The 19,184-nt window shown below is 37.8% G+C and overlaps 1 protein-coding gene across 1 annotated transcript; it reads left to right on the top strand.

The window, feature by feature from the left end:
• The first annotated feature begins 2,925 nt into the window (after positions 1-2,925).
• On the top strand, positions 2,926-18,208 carry LOC127529720 (uncharacterized). Its single transcript, XM_051934308.1, has 8 exons — positions 2,926-4,994; positions 9,624-9,729; positions 12,562-12,662; positions 12,747-12,797; positions 13,126-13,546; positions 13,651-13,827; positions 13,907-14,007; positions 18,065-18,208. Exons 1-8 carry the CDS (start codon positions 2,982-2,984, stop codon positions 18,206-18,208), a joined length of 3,114 nt encoding a protein of 1,037 aa, XP_051790268.1. The 5' UTR covers positions 2,926-2,981.
• Positions 18,209-19,184: the final 976 nt, after the last annotated feature.

The following is a 19,184-nucleotide window of genomic DNA, read 5'->3' as shown; positions in this document are numbered from 1 at the left end:
CTTTGTGGCGTCTTTAATGGGAATCAGTCAGATTGTCTCCGGGAGTCCTGTGCTGTTCACAATTCAGGTCAGATATGAGAAGCCATTCTCCAGGGCATCCATTCCTTTATAGTCCTCCGGCCATTGGGAGCAGGTGTCATTTACCCTCAGTGGGCCTCTTCTTGCTGCTTTGGGTGACAGAAGTGACAAGAATGTTAGGAACTGCATCCCCTCTCAGGGTGATATTGCTTTCCTCCAATAAACCTCAAAGGTTTTCCTCCAATGTGTATGCCAGACTGTAAAGAAATGCAGGAATGGATGTACAGTATGTTAACAAATGAAATGAAGCTGACAAGACAAAATATGAAATATCTTGGGTTCATACTGTCTGTATATGAAATAAAAGTCAAAGTAAATTTAAGAATCACTGCATTTTTTTAATTTGCATTTTCTATAAAGCCCCAGCCTGTTCTGATTTGAGGTTGTACATACATACATACATACAGCAGAGTTATTTCTCACTTGCCTTCTTACTTTCTCCCCACCTGTCTATTGTCTATCCTTCTAATTGCACTTTCCGTTCATCTTTTTCAGCTTCAGTTTTTTTTTTTTTTTTTGTTTAAACGTTTTTTAAAATCACAGTTAATATAAATAATGTTAATAACCAACGAATATGATCATTAAAACTATTCTGCCTTATACATTACAGTCAATATAAAATATTTGTGAATTTTTTTAATTTATTTTTTTAAAGAAAAGTGCCTTTCTATAGCAACAATAATTAAGTTTATGTTTCCAGGCTGGTTATTTGGTGCTGGTGGTAACTTTATGTTGCATTAGACGGCAGCCTGTACATGCTTGAAAAGTTGTTAATATAGATCATTGATAATTACACAGAGAGTATCGTTGTTCAAATATTATGGCACAAACACCACAAACAGCCTAACACAGACTGCACAGGGGTAGTGTTGGGCCTCCAAGTAAGGGGGTCTTAGGTTCGCTCCAGGGTTCCTTGCTGCGTGTTAAAGCCTTGAGTAATGAGAAAAGCGCTATATAAAATGTAAAGAATTACTATTAAAGTACACTCTCATGGCTTTGATTAAAGACATTACAAAACATTCTTAATCCTAATTCATTTTTAAAGCTGAGACAGAATGCAGCTAACAAGTGTTAAGATTCCGAGCGCCTCATGATTGGATTAACCGGGCTGGAAAATGTTACCCCGCACGTTGTGATAATGGGTGAACAGATTTATATGAATAGCACGCAACTCTTCAACTGTAGATTTTTTTCTAATTCTTTCATGAAGAAAATCGAATCAGCTCTTGCTCAGATTTACAAACTGATCTTTAACATTTTCCTGCGAAGCTTTATTTATTCAGATCTATAATAGGTTCCATAAATAATCATAAATAAATTGCAACAGATTTGTGAAATACCAGTGGCTTCATGATTTTAACAGGACGCTTTCCGCATACAATAATGCAGGCTAAGGTTAGGTTTTCTTGATCTCTCAGTATATTGATAAGTTGTCTACTATGCATCAAACATTTCTTTCTGTTTTGTTCATCTATTAGGAACCTTTAATAACCAAGTTCTACAAATAGCCCTTCTCGGATTTATTGTCAAGAAATAGTTCTATGAGGAACTACACAGCACCGTAAAATACCATTAAGGAACCGTTATTTTTTAAAACTGTAGGTGTTAGTTTAACCATGTCGAGTTTTACTGCTAGGCTATTTATTTTAATCCAGCTATCGAAAAAGAGGCCAAACATGACAAGTGTAACCAGTGGCGTAGCGTAGTGGGGGCGACCCGCCCCAGGCGGCACTTTTAGGGGGCGGCAAAATTTCACAATAAATAATAATAATATCTTGTAAAAATTTGAACCATACCTAAATAAGGGGGCGGCGGAATTTTCCTCCGCCCCGGGCGGCTGACACCCACGCTACGCTACTGAGTGTAACTGTAAAACATAGTTGTATTTAATGGAGATAAACTATGTATTTCGCTAGGCTGGGGAAATGTTACGTTTATTCTGGGACAGTACATTTTTTAAACGTTGCGTTCCAATGTTTGCGTCGCGTCCCGGAATGTCTCGTTTGCTGAGGTTTGCCTCGTTTGTAGCATACCGTAATGCAAAGGGAAACCAGTCCCGACACCCCTCCAAAAATCATCTTATTGATTTCATTAACTTTTTTATAAGGCGCACGAAAATCGATTTAATGTTCGTCTGGATTAATGATTTGTGTCCCGTTTTGGAACCATGAAAATCTGGTTATCCTAATTTTATTTGACATTGAAATGTGCACCGTATAGGTTTTACTCGGCAGGTTTAGGTACCACCCTTAAGTAAGTTAAATGGTATTATTATTATTATTGATTTTACCTTCCAATATAGAATGTTAGCTTACGTTTTGACAATGGATGAATAGAATTATATGAACGCCACACAAATCTACAGTTATTTATATTATTGAAGAGGGTGCCAAATTAAAAGGATTTGATCGATGTCAGTTAAGATGCATTTCTACTATTTGTCCTTGAGCGTACTATGAATATTTGCATTTCACTGAATTTTATCGCCCTTCAGCCTTTTCGATTTATACGGCTATTGTTGCCAATTACAAAAATGAGACTTTCTTTACGTGTGCGTGGATCACTGTATAGGCCGCAGTGTCACTGAATGAAGTCGATCAAAGGTTTTTTGACAGCTTGCTTTTCACGAAATCACATCTCGCGTATATTCCGGAGCTTACAGAGAAACGTGGGAAGTATGTAATTCCAGTTAAAGTTTTTACCTCTTCACTGTTTCTAGGGCTTCAAGGAGGTGTGAATCTTTTTCTTGCACTATTACGTTTTAGGTTTACTTTTCCACTGACTGATGTTTCAGTTTCCCATGAAAGATAATGCCCAAGGCCCAGTCACCTAGAATAGGGTAAAAATGTTTATGAATTGCTGATCGGTCGTTTCCACTCCAGTTTCCTTAATTCATTGTACTGATGTCGAACGTAACTGTCATCATGTCGACGCTTTTCAAGCACACTTTTAATTCAATGGCTCCGTTCTCTTTTTTTACTGAAATGTTTGGGCAGTTTCAGTCGAAAAATTCGCCGCTTGAATATTTCGAGCTCTCGGATTTAGCATCGGCACATGCAATGTTGACGGCAATTGCAGTAGGCGTCGCAGGTCACCTTTGGAGGCTCGGTAGGAGACGACACCGCGGCCCCGACAGTGCCCCTCTTGTCACGTTGAGACACTCTAGTCTAATTTTGAATCAGACTGCAATTAAAGACTTCCATGGTAAGCAAAGTATTCCACAGGTCTCCAGTGGCGATAATTGCACAGTAAAGGCTATGAAAAAGAATGAGTACTCCCCACGGCAAAAATACAACGAAGAAGAGGTGGAAATTGGAAAGGAAAACGACAGGAAAAACTGCTCACAGACAATTATCTGCGAGAAAGAACTCAAGAAAGACGGCAACCAGGATAATCTGGAAGTCATGTCTGAAGATGGCTGTAAAGGCAATGAGGTAGACACAACCGACATAAAACCGATTGATAGGTATTTCGAAGTCCCCGTTGAGTCAGATATTAAAGATCATTTAAGGAAAGCGGTAATAGACACCTTTCACCTTAAGAAAATGGGGAATAACTTGCAAGATGATATACGCAGATTGCAAGAGCATTTGGCACACTGCCTGACTGGAAGAGAAGAGGTCTGTTCAAAACTGGCAAGGGTCGAGCGCGAGTGGCAGGGGGCTGCGTCTGAAGCAGGTCGGCTGAGGGCAGTTCTTCTAGCGCAGCACGATACTATTGGGAAAACTATACACTCCATGAAAGAGCAAGTGCGTATGAAGGAGGACGAGATCAGCAGATGTGAAAAAGCTAACAAAATGATCCAGGAAGAAATTGGTATTGTAAAAGAACGTCTTTCTCGATGTTTGCTTAGTAAGCAAGAGTTCTGCTTGAAAATGAAACACGTGGGCAATGAGAAGCGCACTGCTGTGACGCGTGTGAGCGAACTGAGAGCAGCACTACGCGCTTTGGAAGACGCTATAAAGCTGATACAATTAATGAAGGAGCAGATGCGCTCCAAAGATGATGAGCTCAGCGACTGTGCCCAGAATAATCGATCCGTACGGGAGGAAATCCATCAATTGAAGCTAAAGGTATCCCGCTGTCTGGCTAGTAATGAAATGATCTGCTCAAAATTAAAGCTTTCGGAGTTAGAAAAGGAGACGGCAGAGGCGATGGCTGATGAACTGAAAGAAGCGGTCAGCGCTTATGATGATGCGTTGAAAATGATCGATTCACTGAAGGTGCAAATGAGCAGAAAGGACGATGAAATCAACCAGTGTGTGCAAAGTAACCGAGCTCTGCAAGGGGATGTTCGTATCCTGCAAGAACAGATGGCTGGGTGTCTGACCAGTAACGAAGAGTTCCGTTCCAAACTGACTGAGGCACAGAGTGAGAAGCAGAAAGCCGAGAGAGAAGTGGATTCACTCAGGATTGCGCTCCGTGCGCAAGAAGACGCTTTAAAGCTGTTAAAGTGCTTAAAGGTGCAGCTGCGCAGGAAAGACGAGGAGATCGACGAGTGCGTTAAAAACAATCGTGCAGTGCAAGAGGATATTCGAGTCCTACGCCAGCAGATGTCCCAATGCCTGGCAGGGAACGAAACATTTTACGCCAGGCTGAAGCAAACGGAAAGGGATAAGCAGAAGGCAGAAGCAAAGGTGAACGAACTAATGCAAACACTTTGTGCCCAGGAGAAGGCTTTACAGAAACTGCGATCAGCGAAAGAAAAGCAGGCCGGGAAAAGTGAAGTCGACGAATCGGCACATAAAGAAGGGGAAAAGCCAGAGGAACCGGAGGATGAAGCCACAATCACTGAGGCGCAACGTCTGGAGGCGGAGGAGGAACCGCAGCAGCAGGACACGGAACAACAACAGCTCCAGTCGGTGGTGGCGGAAGACGAGAAGTTGGTGGTCCTCGCGGGTGTCAGTGGAGGCGAGGTGTGTTCTAGTTCGCAAAAAGCTGCCAGTGTTTACCTGTTTAAATGGTTAAGTACAACAGTAAAACACAAACGAGCACATAATTCAGTACTCCAGACCGGTGTCCCAAATCTGCACCCTGTTCCGCTTCACTTTTCAGATGCAACTTATTTGCAATCTTTCATTGTCCACTAAAGGAGCACTGAAAATAAATGTAATGAGGATTAAAATAAGCAAAAACTCATTAAAAATACTATGTTAATATAGTCCACGAGCAGTACTAAATACGGCTGATTTTATTGACTACTTCTAATTTGTAAATTTTTAACATCTTAGCGAAATTAAATTTAGCCTACTTTAGACGTTTCAATCGAGACTTTAGAGGAAAACTGATAATGAACGGTTTAGACATTTGGCACTGTTCTTCCAAAATAACATTCTTTGCAGTGTAATAAATTTGCACTTTTAAAAAAACAAAAACCCGAGTACAGTAAGGTCCAGGGAGTCGACTGTTAAGAATCAACAGAATATCAAAAATAGGTCAAATTTATAGAGAATCAGATAGCTTGTGTGGTTCTCTTAACAGCTTACTTTAAATAACAAATAGATACCCGACTTGACCAACTGCTTGAAAATAACAATCACACAAGCACGTATTCTTGAATGTTATATTTTGTAACCAGGGCCGGATTTATATGAAAAGAGGCCCTAGGCTATTCCACTTATGAGGCCCTTTCACCTTCCATTTTTAAGTTTGTAAATTACATGAGAGATAATAAAATTTTGCTAACAATTTGAATGTAGGCCCCTCTTGATCTTGAGGCCCTAGGCTGAAGCCTAGTTAGCCTGTAGGAAAATCCGGCCCTGTTTGTAACTGACCCTCCATCTACCTGCAAATACTGCTTATTGTGCTTTAATATCAACATTGACCACATCCAGTTAATGTTCATAACCAAGCAGGAACAATTTGTAATATTTGATTTTATAATCTCTTTCTGCAATGCACCGTTTCACTATATACAAGGTTGTAGGTGTAATTTTCTGGTTAAGCATCTTTATAACTTTTGGAGCTAATATATTATGCAGATCATAATCTTTATAACTGGCTCCTGATAATGTATATTCTGTGCCAGATACTGCTGGGATGGGCTGTAACTACTTATCAACTTGAATTAAATCTGTTCATGTATGCATCTATCCGATTTTAAAACTGTTTGATGCAACTTACTAGAAGCTAGTCACTGGATCAAGGATTTCAATGCCCTAGGCAAAGTTGTAAATAGTGCCCACCTCCCCCTTTGCTTTGAGAGGAATCATCATTGCCAGTCCTGTACACTGAGACCTGAAGACAGGACTGGGGACAGCGAAGTATTTAGAATTTTGAATTCACAATTTGAGAATGTCGAGTTACAGCGACATCTGTTTACAAAACTCTCTCAGAAAAATACATTCTTGAGGGGTGCCATTTCATAAAATAAGTAGGACTCAGGCAGTATTAGTAGTTATTATTGATTGCATTTAATGTTTCTATAAAATATTTTAAAATTGCACACTTAGGTTATTACTTAAACTGAAGCTTTGTTTCTGTAGTTCTCTAAACCACCAGCTAAACGTGTGCCTTTTGATGATGGTGACATTCTACATATAAAATATATCTATTTTTTGACTAAGACTTTACCGTAACATATACATGTCATTTGATTTAATAAAATAAACTGAAAACGTAGCGTAATGATAGCGTTCCCTGAAAATGAGAATATGATGATTAGAGTGCAGGCAGGGTGGAACTGTTGGAGAAGAGTGTCAGGAGTAATTTATGACAGACAGGTATCAGCAAGAGTGAAAGGGAAGGTCTACAAGACGGTAGTGAGACCAGCTATGCTATATAGGTTGGAGACGGTGGCACTGACCAAAAAACAGGAGACAGAGCTGGAGGTGGCAGAGTTAAAAATGTTAAGATTTGCATTGGGTGTGACGAAGATGGATAGGATTAGAAATGAGTACATTAGAGGGTCAGCTCAGGTAGGACGGTTGGGAGACAAAGCTAGAGAGGTGAGATGGCGTTGGTTTGGACATGTGCAGAGGAGAGATGCTGGGTATATTGGAAGAAGGATGCTAAGGATGGAGCTGCCATGTAAAAGGAAAAGAGGAAGGCCTAAGAGAAGGTTTATGGATGTGGTGAGAGAGGACATGCAGGTGATGAGTGTAACAGAACAAGATGCAGAGGACAGAAAGATATGGAACAAGATGACCGCTGTGGCAACATCTAACGGGAGCAGCCGAAAGAAGCAGAAGAACAGGAATCTTTACTCATAATTCCCATTTACCGTATGCTCGTGTGTGCAAATAATGTAATCTTCCTATCCAAAAAACGCACAACTGCTTTAGTGTGCCTAGAACGAATCACACAAATGGTAGTGAGTAACAGACAACGATATTAAGTTTTAATGTACAGTATTTCCATTTGGGAGATTATCATAGTTTGGGTTAAATCAGTATTTAGCAATTCACTCAAGAGTTACAATCCTGTTGCCGTTTTGATAGTTTAATCTTATTTCGCCGTGTCTGTCTCTTCTATGCTACAGTTTGATTATTGTAGTCATCCTCATTGATGTTGTTCATGTTATTGTTGGACTGTGTAGGTCGTCAGATGTTAAGACCGACCATCGCTAGTATGCGCAAATATTATATAAACAATACCATCGGACATTCGCTTTGAGTACGAGTGTTTGTAAGGCTGTATTATAAAAAAAGTGTCACGTTGCCCAGAGCTGTTTCTAGTGCTGAAGCGCACAGCATAAACATTTCTTTGTGTTTCTAAACAAAATAAAGATAGGAATCTCTACATGGGGCTGCAGTGATAAGCGCTTACCACTAGGCGCCGGCCTAGACCGCCTAAGCCCCATCTGTCAGCAGAGCTTAGGGGGTAGAAGTATGGATAACATCTGTGGTCAACTGTTGTGAAACATTTACTGTAAAAGATTAAACAAATCCTTTTTGCCTTTTATAATGTGATATCTTTGCCAGTTTACACCATTTATAATGTGTGGTCATTTGAAATCCAAGCACTTTTGTTTTCCAAATCCCAAATTCTATAAGACTTATTGTACGCATAAAACACTTAATTATCTGCAATAACTAAAAAATAAAAATACTGATTATACCATTTTCCCTAACACTTTGTTTTTTTTTCATTTATTACACAAAACATTAGCAGTAGTAGGCTACAGGTATCAAAATAGCAGGGTGATATATACATATATAAATCAAATGCTATATTTGCAGTCATGCTTGCTCCTTTTTCTGAAAGCCAATAACGTGTTGCCTGATAACGCTTTGTACAGCATGGGCTCTAACAGGTATGGTGAGTTCAGCCCCAGTCTCAGGCCTTTTTTCTTTTGTTCCCATTCTGTCATGGTACATAAAACATGAGATATCAGACAGACAAGCTTCTGTTATGTTTGTGAGGCCTATATTCCTCATTGCTGCATGATATGCATTGTACTTCCAAATGAGTATTGATTGTATCAGCTGTCATGCACACTCACCCATTCCTACAACAAAAGGTAAAATCAAACAGGTTTGATTTTTTGGAGTGAGTTGCTGGGCATGTAAATTCATGTGACCAGCTTCATGGGAGTGTGCCCTCGACTGCCTTCAGCTCACTAAGATTATAAAATTTAAGTCTACGAGTGAAACATGCTGGAAAAGTCATATAATGTGACATAGCCTTTGGTGTATAATGGGAATGAGAAAGGAGATGGATGGTACTTTGATTAGGCAGCACAAGCATTGCAAATAGAGGTGAAAGCCTCAAAAAAGACCCAAATTTACTGGCCTACCTAGGTATAGACTTCTCCCCAGGTATCCTGACTAAACTCCACTGGTAGGCTTCCACCTGTATAGGCCCAAAATGGAGAACTGACGTATCAAGTTCAAAATATGCTTTAAATGTTCTGAATAAACAAAATGTCCTTCAAGGGCGAAGATAAACCATCAAACCTTTGGCTTTAGAGGCAAAAATAAATTTGTTCAAATAACAAAAAGAAGCACAGATAATAAAGCAAAACATGAAAAAGGGGAAAAATGATGCCAACAGGGTTTGCCTAAAGATTCAACCCATGGCTAACAAGTCTAAATTCAAAAATCAAATGAAAAGAACAGAGCAAATAATCCACAAAACCAGAATACTGAAATAGTGCAAAATACTACTAATATCCCAAGAGATGATGAACCTCTGAAAGATCTGCTTCCTAGCCTGAAATATAAAGGCTGGGGGTGGTCCTTCAGCAGTGATGTAAGGGTGGACCTGCCTCATGGAATTCCACACACAAAACACAGTAAATTCTGCAGAGCAATAAATTCAGACACATAAAAAGAGGAGATTGTAAAAGTGATTGTGTTCAAAAATTAGGTACAGTAAGTGAAGCATATGCTGTTCTAACTGTTGTGTATGGACTGATTGTAGCCTGTCTTCCAATGACTATTAATTTCTGATCCAGTGTTCTCATGTGCGAGCGTGCAGAAGTTCTCTCTTATTCAAAACACTTCAATCAAGTAAGTCCATAGCCTCATCCAAATAACTTACTATGTTTGTCAAATGGTGAAAATGGAATCTTTCTTTAATTAATGTAAATTTCTTTCCCATAGGAATGTAACATTGAACCAGAGGTTTTGGATCCAGTGGAGGATTCCAGAAGCTCACTGTACCTGCCAGAAGGCTTGTCAGATGATAACATTACAGGCTCTGATGATGGTACTTCGTTTAATTTGACTTTCTAAGTATTTGCATGTCTTAGATCCTTAATGGGGACTGCTTCTATAAGCCACCTTATTTCCATACTTGTGAGTAGCAAGTTTCTATTATTTCTGTAGTATTGATTCAAGAAAACTGCAAGATGTATTTTTAAGAGAAATAAGTCATTTTGGCGTTATGTAAGACTGTTTTACTTCTAGAACTATCATACATAATATATACTAAAAAATTACATAGAATATGTAAAAGCGCTTATGTCCTCCTCTGCTGCTTATTAGTGAAATCAGGGTTCTCATGTTTTAATTTCCTTTCACTAGTTTATTGTTCTTATATTATAGGATCAGTGTGTTCCACATTGCATTGGCAGATAGGGTGCTCCCTTGGGTGGCTTACAAAGACAGTAAAGCTGCAATCAATCATTTTTTCTCATAGAGCCATTCTGTTCTGCACCACTGCAAAGTACTCTACAGGGTAAACACTTTAGAATACAGTGTCAAGAAAAACAAATGAGTATAATTAAAAAAAAACCTAAAATTACATTTAAAATATCAGTGACAGCAGGAATGCAATACTCAGAGGCGTCAGAAGCATTTTGTGAAAAAACAACAACTGCATTGTGCAAAAATTAAATCCTGATGAGCATGTAGGGCTGTGAAATCCATTTCATACAGTTTTGGTAATAAAAACATTTATAGAAATCGACTCTGATAAGGGGACACTTTAGTAAAGATTTAAATGTCACCATTAGTGGAAACTAAAACTTTATCCATTGAACATTATCTGGTGTCTGTCTTTCTGAAATTTCTGTGAGTTCTCCTACTTTCATGTCTGAATTATCTACAACAGAGAATCCAAGAATTCCAAATCCAAAAATAGAATTACTAAAAATAGCCTTTATTATAAAACTTACAGCAATTTGATTTTAGTTACCTTCAGAATACTTTCCTCAAGATGCAATACCCTTATTCTAGCAGTTCTCCCATTCCTGGAAAATTTTCCTATAGTCAACTTTTACTACTACCATCTGCATTTTTCCCAGATTTCTTCTCCACTAGAAAATTGACTTCCCTTCAGTCTCCAATTTAATTTTGTAAACAAAAAGAAGTCACAGGGAGAAAGGTCCGATGAATGCATGGGGTGGAAAGCAACAACCACATTGAATGTGGTCCAAAACCCTTTGACCGACAGCGCAACATGCATTACCATGGAGCAAAATGCAGTTTTGTGTGTGCCACTTCTTGGGTTATTTTTTTTTTTTTTTTCTGATGCTTTCACATATAATCAGTGAAATAACATTGGTTCAGGTGTCTAACAGTCAGTTCACAAGGAACAATCTCCTTATCAACAAGTCTCTCAATGTCTAAAAAAACATGCTCATCATAGCCTCTTGAAAATCTGCCCTGGGCGGCATGGAGATCACTGAAATCGCCTGCAGAATAGAATAAACACTAGAAATATGACAGTGACAGACATGGGATTTTCACCATGAAGCAAGGAGAAGTTTAACAGCAAGACTGCCTAAACAGATAAGACTAAACTGGTAAGAGGTGAGATGCAGGGAGGACAAATCCAAAAGAACTGAGAGAGTTTCGGGTAATAGTGGTAGAATATCAATAGACAGGAAATAAGACAAAGCAGCAAGATACAGAGGTCCAAAGGGGAAAAAAACAGGAGGGCAGAACATGAGGAAAAAAGTGCATGAGACACCCACTGTGCAAAAGTGCCCCATTAAACAGCGCTTGGGATTATTATCATTATGAAATATAGTCACATAAGTAGAGGGAGAGGAGCGAGGTCTCTAAACCAAACTGAAATCTAAGGGGAGAAGATTATACTAGTTCTATGTTTTGGTTTTCTAAAAAAAACACCTTTGCTCACCGTTATACATGGGAATTGAAATACTTTTTTGATTTTCTTGTTATTATTTTTGGCTAATTATTTTGGAATGAGGGTAGTATAGTGATTTGGCCACTGCATTTGATTCAAGGGTTTGAATCCAGGACTGGCCTAAGTCTGTCTTTCCATATCCCAAAGACATCCATCCATTTTCCAAATCTGCTTATCCAGAGAGCATGGTTGCATGGATCCCAGCAAATACTGGACAGAGCACCAGCCTATTGCAGATTTCAAAGACATTTGTGACTCTAATTTGCACAAGTGAGTGAGTGAGGGTGGTGTGCCCACTGATGGAATGAAGGCCTGTATTGGTTTGCCTCCTGTTTTGCCCGTGTGATTCTGACCTGGATCAAGTGGATACACTAGATCAAAATTTTAGCAGTTTAACCTGCTTGTTAATAGATACACGCAGACATGGAAGTAGCAGATCATTAAAAAAAATCCCTAGTCATTTGAACCTGGTTCTGCACCTATTGTGTCCATCTGATTACAATTAAGAGGACAAAAGATAAGTGAAAACTAAAATAGGGAGTGTTAAATGTTAAAGTTAGAAACTGTAACTTTTTCACAATTTGCAGTGTCTTTTTGGCTACAAAATGCAAACAGAAAAAGTCAAGCTAATCAAATTAGTTAATTTAGAACTAACAAATGAGTTTCAAATTATTAAATCTGCTGGAATGAAAACTTGTTTCCTGATCGTACCTAATGCTGCATTTAAGACTACTTTAGAAAGCTCACAAAATGAAGCTAATGCTTATAATATTCGTCTTGGAAAAAGATGATCGCATGGTAACACAAACTGCAAGCTACTTTCTGTTATCATGCTACCCTAATCTATCTGCATTACTTTTTTTTTTTTTTTTTAATTTTGAAAGCTTGACTATCCAGACTCCAGGACATTGCACAAGTTCTCATTTGGCCAAATTTCTTTTTTAGTGCTTGAATCCTTCCTGGCAGCATACACTTTTGAAAACAGGCTTGGATCAGGAGCTTTTGGGGAAGTCTATGCTGCAACCCAAACTTCAGACCTCAAACCAGTAAACTTTTTTTTTTGCTTTATTTCAATGTGATTTGAAAGCTTATTGCACTCTAATTACTGAGCCTATAAATCAATCTTGCAGGTGGTGATCAAAATTATTGGAAAGCGCAGCGATGACAAATGGGTTTTATGTGTAAGTAGACTTAAGCATCTGTTAAACTATTATTTCCATAACCAATAATATTTCATTATTTGATTTTGCTATAATGTAAACTGCAAGTGCTACAAAATAAGTTATATATTGCATTTTTACATCCATTCTTAACAAATAGAAACTACATTTTTGATATAAAAAGAATTTAGTCATAACTTTAAGGTGACCATTGTATTAACTTAATAGAACAAATGACTCTTAAAAAAACTATACACACTTAATTTACAAAGCAGAGTAAATATACTCCTAGCATTTCATAATTAGTTTGAGTTTGATAAATACTACTAGTATTCTGTATATTATATAGAGGTGTGATTCCATGGCGTTTTATACCTACCTTTTTGCACAGGAGTCTCTTGATCCTAATCCCCTGCCAATGGAGGTAGCTGCAATGAAATCGGTAAGCAAGCCGCCACATCCTGGCGTCATCCAGCTACTGGACTGGTGTAACGGGACAGAGAAGATTGCTTTGGTGATGGAACGTCACAGTCCATGTGTTAATTTAGAGGACTACATTCAGTGCCAGAGTACTGGAGTGAGAGAGTCACAGGCTCGGTGCTTTTTCCAGCAGATTGTACAGGCACTGCAGCATTGTCATGCCTGTGGAGTCTTCCACGGAGATGTGACACCAGATAATATACTTGTAAATGTTTTTTCAGAGCAAGTGATCCTTATTGACTTTGGAATTGCTTCTTTCTTCAAAGAGGAAGAACGAGACTTTTTTAGTGGTAAGGAAACAAGATGAAGAACATCAAGATTATATCTTTGGCACATCATGCTGAATCCTGCTGCTCCAGAAATACATCTCAGATAAAACTTCTTTTATTCCTAGGTGTTCTTTGGCTGGCTCCTCCAGAGTTTTATGTTACTGGGCGATTTAGAGAAATACCTGCCACTGTATGGTCTCTAGGGCTTATTCTGTACGAAATGGTTTATAAATGCCTTCCATTTTCCACAGAGCATGAAATTGTGGAAGGTCATCTCAAATTTGAAAGGCCCATCTCTGAAGGTAAGACAAAAAAATCAATGTTTGTACATGGAATAAATGAGTTTTGGGAAACTGAAGCAGCGTTTTTCTTCCCTTTAAGACTGTGAAGACATCATCAGAAAATGCCTCGCCCACTTGCCTACAGATCGCCCAACTATGGAGGAGATCCATCAGCACTCATTTATGAAGGGTCCATCTGCAGTAAGCTTTCATAGAGTGTCAGTTATAGAATTCTATACAGTAAAAAACTCTTACAAATTATTTTTAATGTACAGAATATTTCATATGAAGAAAAGGAACCAGTTGAACAAAAGTAAAAGTACAGATTCAAGGAACTTCAGCAGTCCAGCATCAAGGAAAGAAGACAGATTGGAGGTAGCTGAAGACAGGTACAGAAAGAAAAGAGAGGGCTATACGAAAGTATAGCAGCAGTAAGGGAAGTTAAAGAATGCACGGAACACTGGACGATGTGAACTTGGCCAGAAAAGGAACAAGTAGTTTCTGAGCAAAGCAGTATAATGAGGTAAGATATAAGGGGTGAGCAATATGTGAAAAAAATCTGACTGCACAATAACTTCCAACCAATTTTCTTGCACTACATTATGTTCAACTAAAAAGGTCCTAGTTTAAAAAGAAATGAAAGATCTTTTGTTTATTACCCAGGAATCTTACTGCTTTTGTTTTCTGCAGCAACATAATCTGAATAGCAGAAGATGATACAGTCAAAAATGTGGATATACTTTACCATATATCTTTACCACAGGAATGAATACTTCCAACATGGCCCCTAACGGACAATTTCTAATAAAGGAAAAATATGAAATCGGGTAACACTTAAGTCACTTTTTCTGCACTGCCATGTAAATGCTGTCACTTGCTGTTAAATACAAGATTTTCAGTTTCTTCAAAGCCATTTTATCGGTTGCTGTCGGATCAGCGGTAACACTCTAGAGTGGATTAAATGCCCCCATTTCACTACACTTATATTTAGGTTGTATTAAGGCAAACCATTTTTATCCAGGCTAGTAGAACAATCCACCCAACATCAATGAGGAATATAGCAGATGAAGCAAAAGATGACCCAAAGAGATTTTTTCAGTATTTTAGTAGTAAAAGAACAGTCAAGCAGGAGGTGAAGTGCATCAGGAATAGTAAAGGTAAAATAAAAAATACAACAAAATAGAAGATGCTCCAAACTTACATTTTTCTGAGATCTTCACAAGTGATAAAGTGGATAACCACCCAGAAGTAAAAGAGACTACTAAGCAGGTACTGAGGGATCTGGAAATTGTAGAGGGAGACTTATCATCTTGTTTAATCAAAGTAGTATCAAACAGATCATCATGACCAGATAATATTTATCCTCAAGTTCTTGAGGTTAGTGTGTACATATATAACCCCATGCTGCATATTTTTAGGACGTTGCGGCACACTGGTGAAATTCCAAAAGGACTGGGAAATGCCAAATATTATTTTGTTACATAAAAAGGATGTTTCGGTTGATCCAAAAAAAAAACTATAGGTCAGTAAGCTTAACATGCATCACAGGTAAGTTAATGGAAGTAATTATTAAGGAAAAGACTGAGCAACACAAGGCAAGAACAGGAGCTTTATTAAACAGTTAGCATGGGGTCAAAAGAAGGAAGTTGTGTTTTACTAACATGCTTAAATTCTATGAGGAAGCACCACAAGGATATGATCAAAGTAGTGCATACACTATTATTTATGTTGACATTCAGAAAGCATTTGATAACATGAGGGGTTAGGCATCCAGCTGTAATAAGCAGTAGTTCAGGTTGTAGTATGTTGATGGGTGCACAGTTGTCTCAGACACAGGAAGCAGAGGGTTATGGTGCGAAAAATTGGTCAGATTAGATCTGCTGTTATTTTTAATATAAATAAATGATTTGGATAGGAATATAAGTAACAAGCTGGTTAAGTTTGCAAGTGATACCAAGCTAGGTGGATTGGCGGATAAAATCCATGGACTCGTTACAGAGGGACTTGGACAGCATATAGACTTGGTTAGTTTTGTGACAGATTAAATTTAGTGAAAGTAAATGTTAAGTATTACACTTAGAAGTAAAAACGTTAGTTTGAATGTTAAATGGGAGGTCTGAAAATCAAAAGTAGAAGGATTCAGGAGTCGTAGTAGGCTTGTCACTATCTACCTCCGATGTCCAGAACCCATTAAGAAGGCTAACAGACTTTTAGGTTATATAGCACAATGTATAGAGTACAAGTCAAAAGAAGTTATGTTCAAGATTTATAACACACTGGTGAGGCCTCATCTGGCGTACTGTGTGTAGTTTTGATCTCCAGGTTAAAAAAAGGACTTGGCAGCGCTTGAAGAAGTCCAGCAAAAAAAAAAAAAAAAAAACTAACTAGACTGATTCCATGGCTAGAGGGGAGGAGTTATGAGGAAAGATAAAAAAAGAGCTTAGACTTTTCTATTTAAGCAAAAGGAAATTAAGAGGAGACATGACTGAAGTGTTCAAAATTATGAGGGGAATTAGTACAGTGGATGGAGACTTATTTTAAAATGAGTTTAACAAATACTGGGACACAGTTGGAAACTTGTTAATGTTTGTGTGAAGAAAAACTTGAGAGCAAGTTTTGCACTGAGAACCATAGACACTTGGATGTACCCAAGCAGTGTAACAGACAGTAGGATTTTAGGCACATTCAAAACTAGACTTCATGGTATTTTAGAAGAATTAAATGTACAGGACTGGCGAACTTTGTTCAGCTGAATGGCCTGTTCTCACCTAGATTGTTCTAATAAAACCTGCCTCATTAATGTCAGGGTTGTGACAGGGAAATAACCTAGCTGGTATCAGCACAGTGCAGGAAACAGCCCTAGCCGACCCCATTGCTGTGCACACTTCAGGTCACAGTTACTCATATGGACTCTTGTTTGGTTCTCCACTTAACTCAGTAAACAAATCTTTTGGATGTAACGAAAAAGAAACGTGGGCACAGGGGAAATGTGCCAACTCCATACAGCCAGCACCAAGGCTAGGATTTGAACCTGGAGCAGTGGGGCAACAGAGCAAACACACAATATGTACATATGCAGAATGCCTGATGTTATTAGGTAAAAAAAGGAATCATATTAGTATGAAACTTGCCCACGGTTTGAAAAGGCTTTCCAACATGAAGAATGCTATGAAGTAACTTATGCTTGCACTTCTGAAATCCACATTTCACATTAAACTTTGTTAAAAAAACAAAAATCTTGTTGTGGTATCCTGTCTTGCTTTTGAACTAAAAAATAAAGATACAGCAATTGCTATCAAGCAAACACAGACATGATTCCAGTTATTAAAACTGTGACATCATAAAAATACCCTAGCAAATGTTTACATCAGGGATGTACACTAATTAATTTTTAATGCCATCATGACTGTAAGTTTCAATTGCCTTAACTGAAGGGAAATTCGTACTTTTAACTGGCCCATCCTAATTAGGGTGCAGTTTTCATATTTGTACACTGCATGTGTGAATATATCGAGATTTAAGCAGTACAATGAAGTTTGGATACACTTAGTATATTATTTACAGTTAACAAACCGCAACATTAAAAATGGTGTCAATTAATAAGTTACTTCTCACCTTTGCTAATGATGCACATCATTCAAACAATCAAATAAATAAAGAATTAAAATTCTTACAACACAAGCCTGAATGCAATTCAGTAACTGAAAATGATTTAAAACAAACAATGGTCTTAGAAGAGAAATGTACACTACAGGGTTACTCTGAATTATTAGCCTACTGCAGAAACAGGTAAAGAAAGCTTAAATGAAGAATTTAATGCAAAAATAAACTGCTTTAACATAACTGAAATCTTGTAGTCAATAAAGTCCTCCAAGTCAGATATACGCTAAATATTAGATTTAATATATTACTTGACATGCAGTTGTGCTTTGAATTTCACATTTTAGTTTAAATATTGCATATCAGTTTATAGATTTTAGTTGGAACTCAATGTGTAAATGGCTTCTTCAGACAGAAGTAGTGAAACTTATTTAAAAGGAAAATTCCTTCTAACACTATTTTGTGGAAATTCCAGAGTTTGCTTGTCCGAACTGTAAGAAAATGATGGCTGGAGAGACTGAGAAATATACAAAGAAGAAATATACATAGAAGAATCATCAACAGAGCAACTAAAACATGTATGTAATGGAAGACTGAATTTCCCTTTAAAATGTACAAAAAAAATACGCTACTCGTTCATGCTTTCTTTATCTTTCAGATGCCAAAAAGAAAACAGAGAAATGCAGGTGCACTAATCTGTAAGAAAATACTAATTTTCCACCGATACTATGGAAAGGTTGTTGCAGATAGTGGAATTCACAGGATGGGCAAATCGAAAAGGTTTCCACAGCCCAGCATGTAACAGGACTCAAAATTTCAAAAAAATCTTCTTAAAAAAAAAAAATGTCTCCCCATTTGTCTACAAAATAACTTCAAATTTTTCCCCCATTTTGAAAAGTTAACTCCTGCAAAAAATATTAATGGACATGTCCGCCTGCTGTATGTAGCATGAAGCCCATCCTACTTATCTGGCTATATCCTCTCCTACACTACTGAAGGAAGCTTTTACACCCAGGAGTTCATTTCATGCCTCTTGTAGGAGGCTTTGAGTAACGAACAGATTAACAACAAAATAACAAAAGCCTTCCAAATAGAAATGGTACCATCCACCTTTAAAAGCAACTTCAGGTTTCACACTTAGAATTGAACGGGTGGCCAACCAATCGATTTAGCAAACAAACCAAGTCCTGAAGGCTTACAATTGTTAACCTAACTACCACTACAATTTCTAAATAACTATATATCTGCATACCCAGTGAGCCATGCGAGTATGGATTGAAGGTTGGTTATACAAATGCAAAAGAAATCGCATCACAGGCCCTAAACTGCGACAAGAGAAAGCTATTTTGGACACACCACAGGTCATTTTAAGGTGTGCTTGTAAAAGCACCTACTGCAATTGCCACAAGTCTGTCTAAATTTTGTGGAGATTTGGCATACTTACTTATTCTTCAAAATGTTGGGAAATTTCAATTTTGTTGAGATATCTTAAAAAGAGCATGCTGAAATTTCAAATTTCCTATTGAAAAGCACGGACGAGTTTGCAAACCTTAAAAAAAAAAAAAAAAAAAAAAAAAAAAAAAAAAGTTAAATTAAGCATTAATGTACAGTTTCAAATTTAAATTTGCAAGCGGTCACTTCAACTATTTTGGATAATCTCTTTTACTGATAGCCACTCCCGACAGCAAAATAAATTTCCAATACAAATTTGTCAAATACTGGGACAGGGACACATGCACAAGCTGCTTGTATATTAGCTCACTTCTCCTGCACCTTGC

This window comes from Erpetoichthys calabaricus, chromosome 11, assembly GCF_900747795.2.
Source record: "Erpetoichthys calabaricus chromosome 11, fErpCal1.3, whole genome shotgun sequence".
Classification (NCBI taxonomy): domain Eukaryota; kingdom Metazoa; phylum Chordata; class Cladistia; order Polypteriformes; family Polypteridae; genus Erpetoichthys; species Erpetoichthys calabaricus.
Note: the sequence above shows the minus strand (reverse complement) of the source record. Positions and strands in the feature narration are given on the sequence as shown.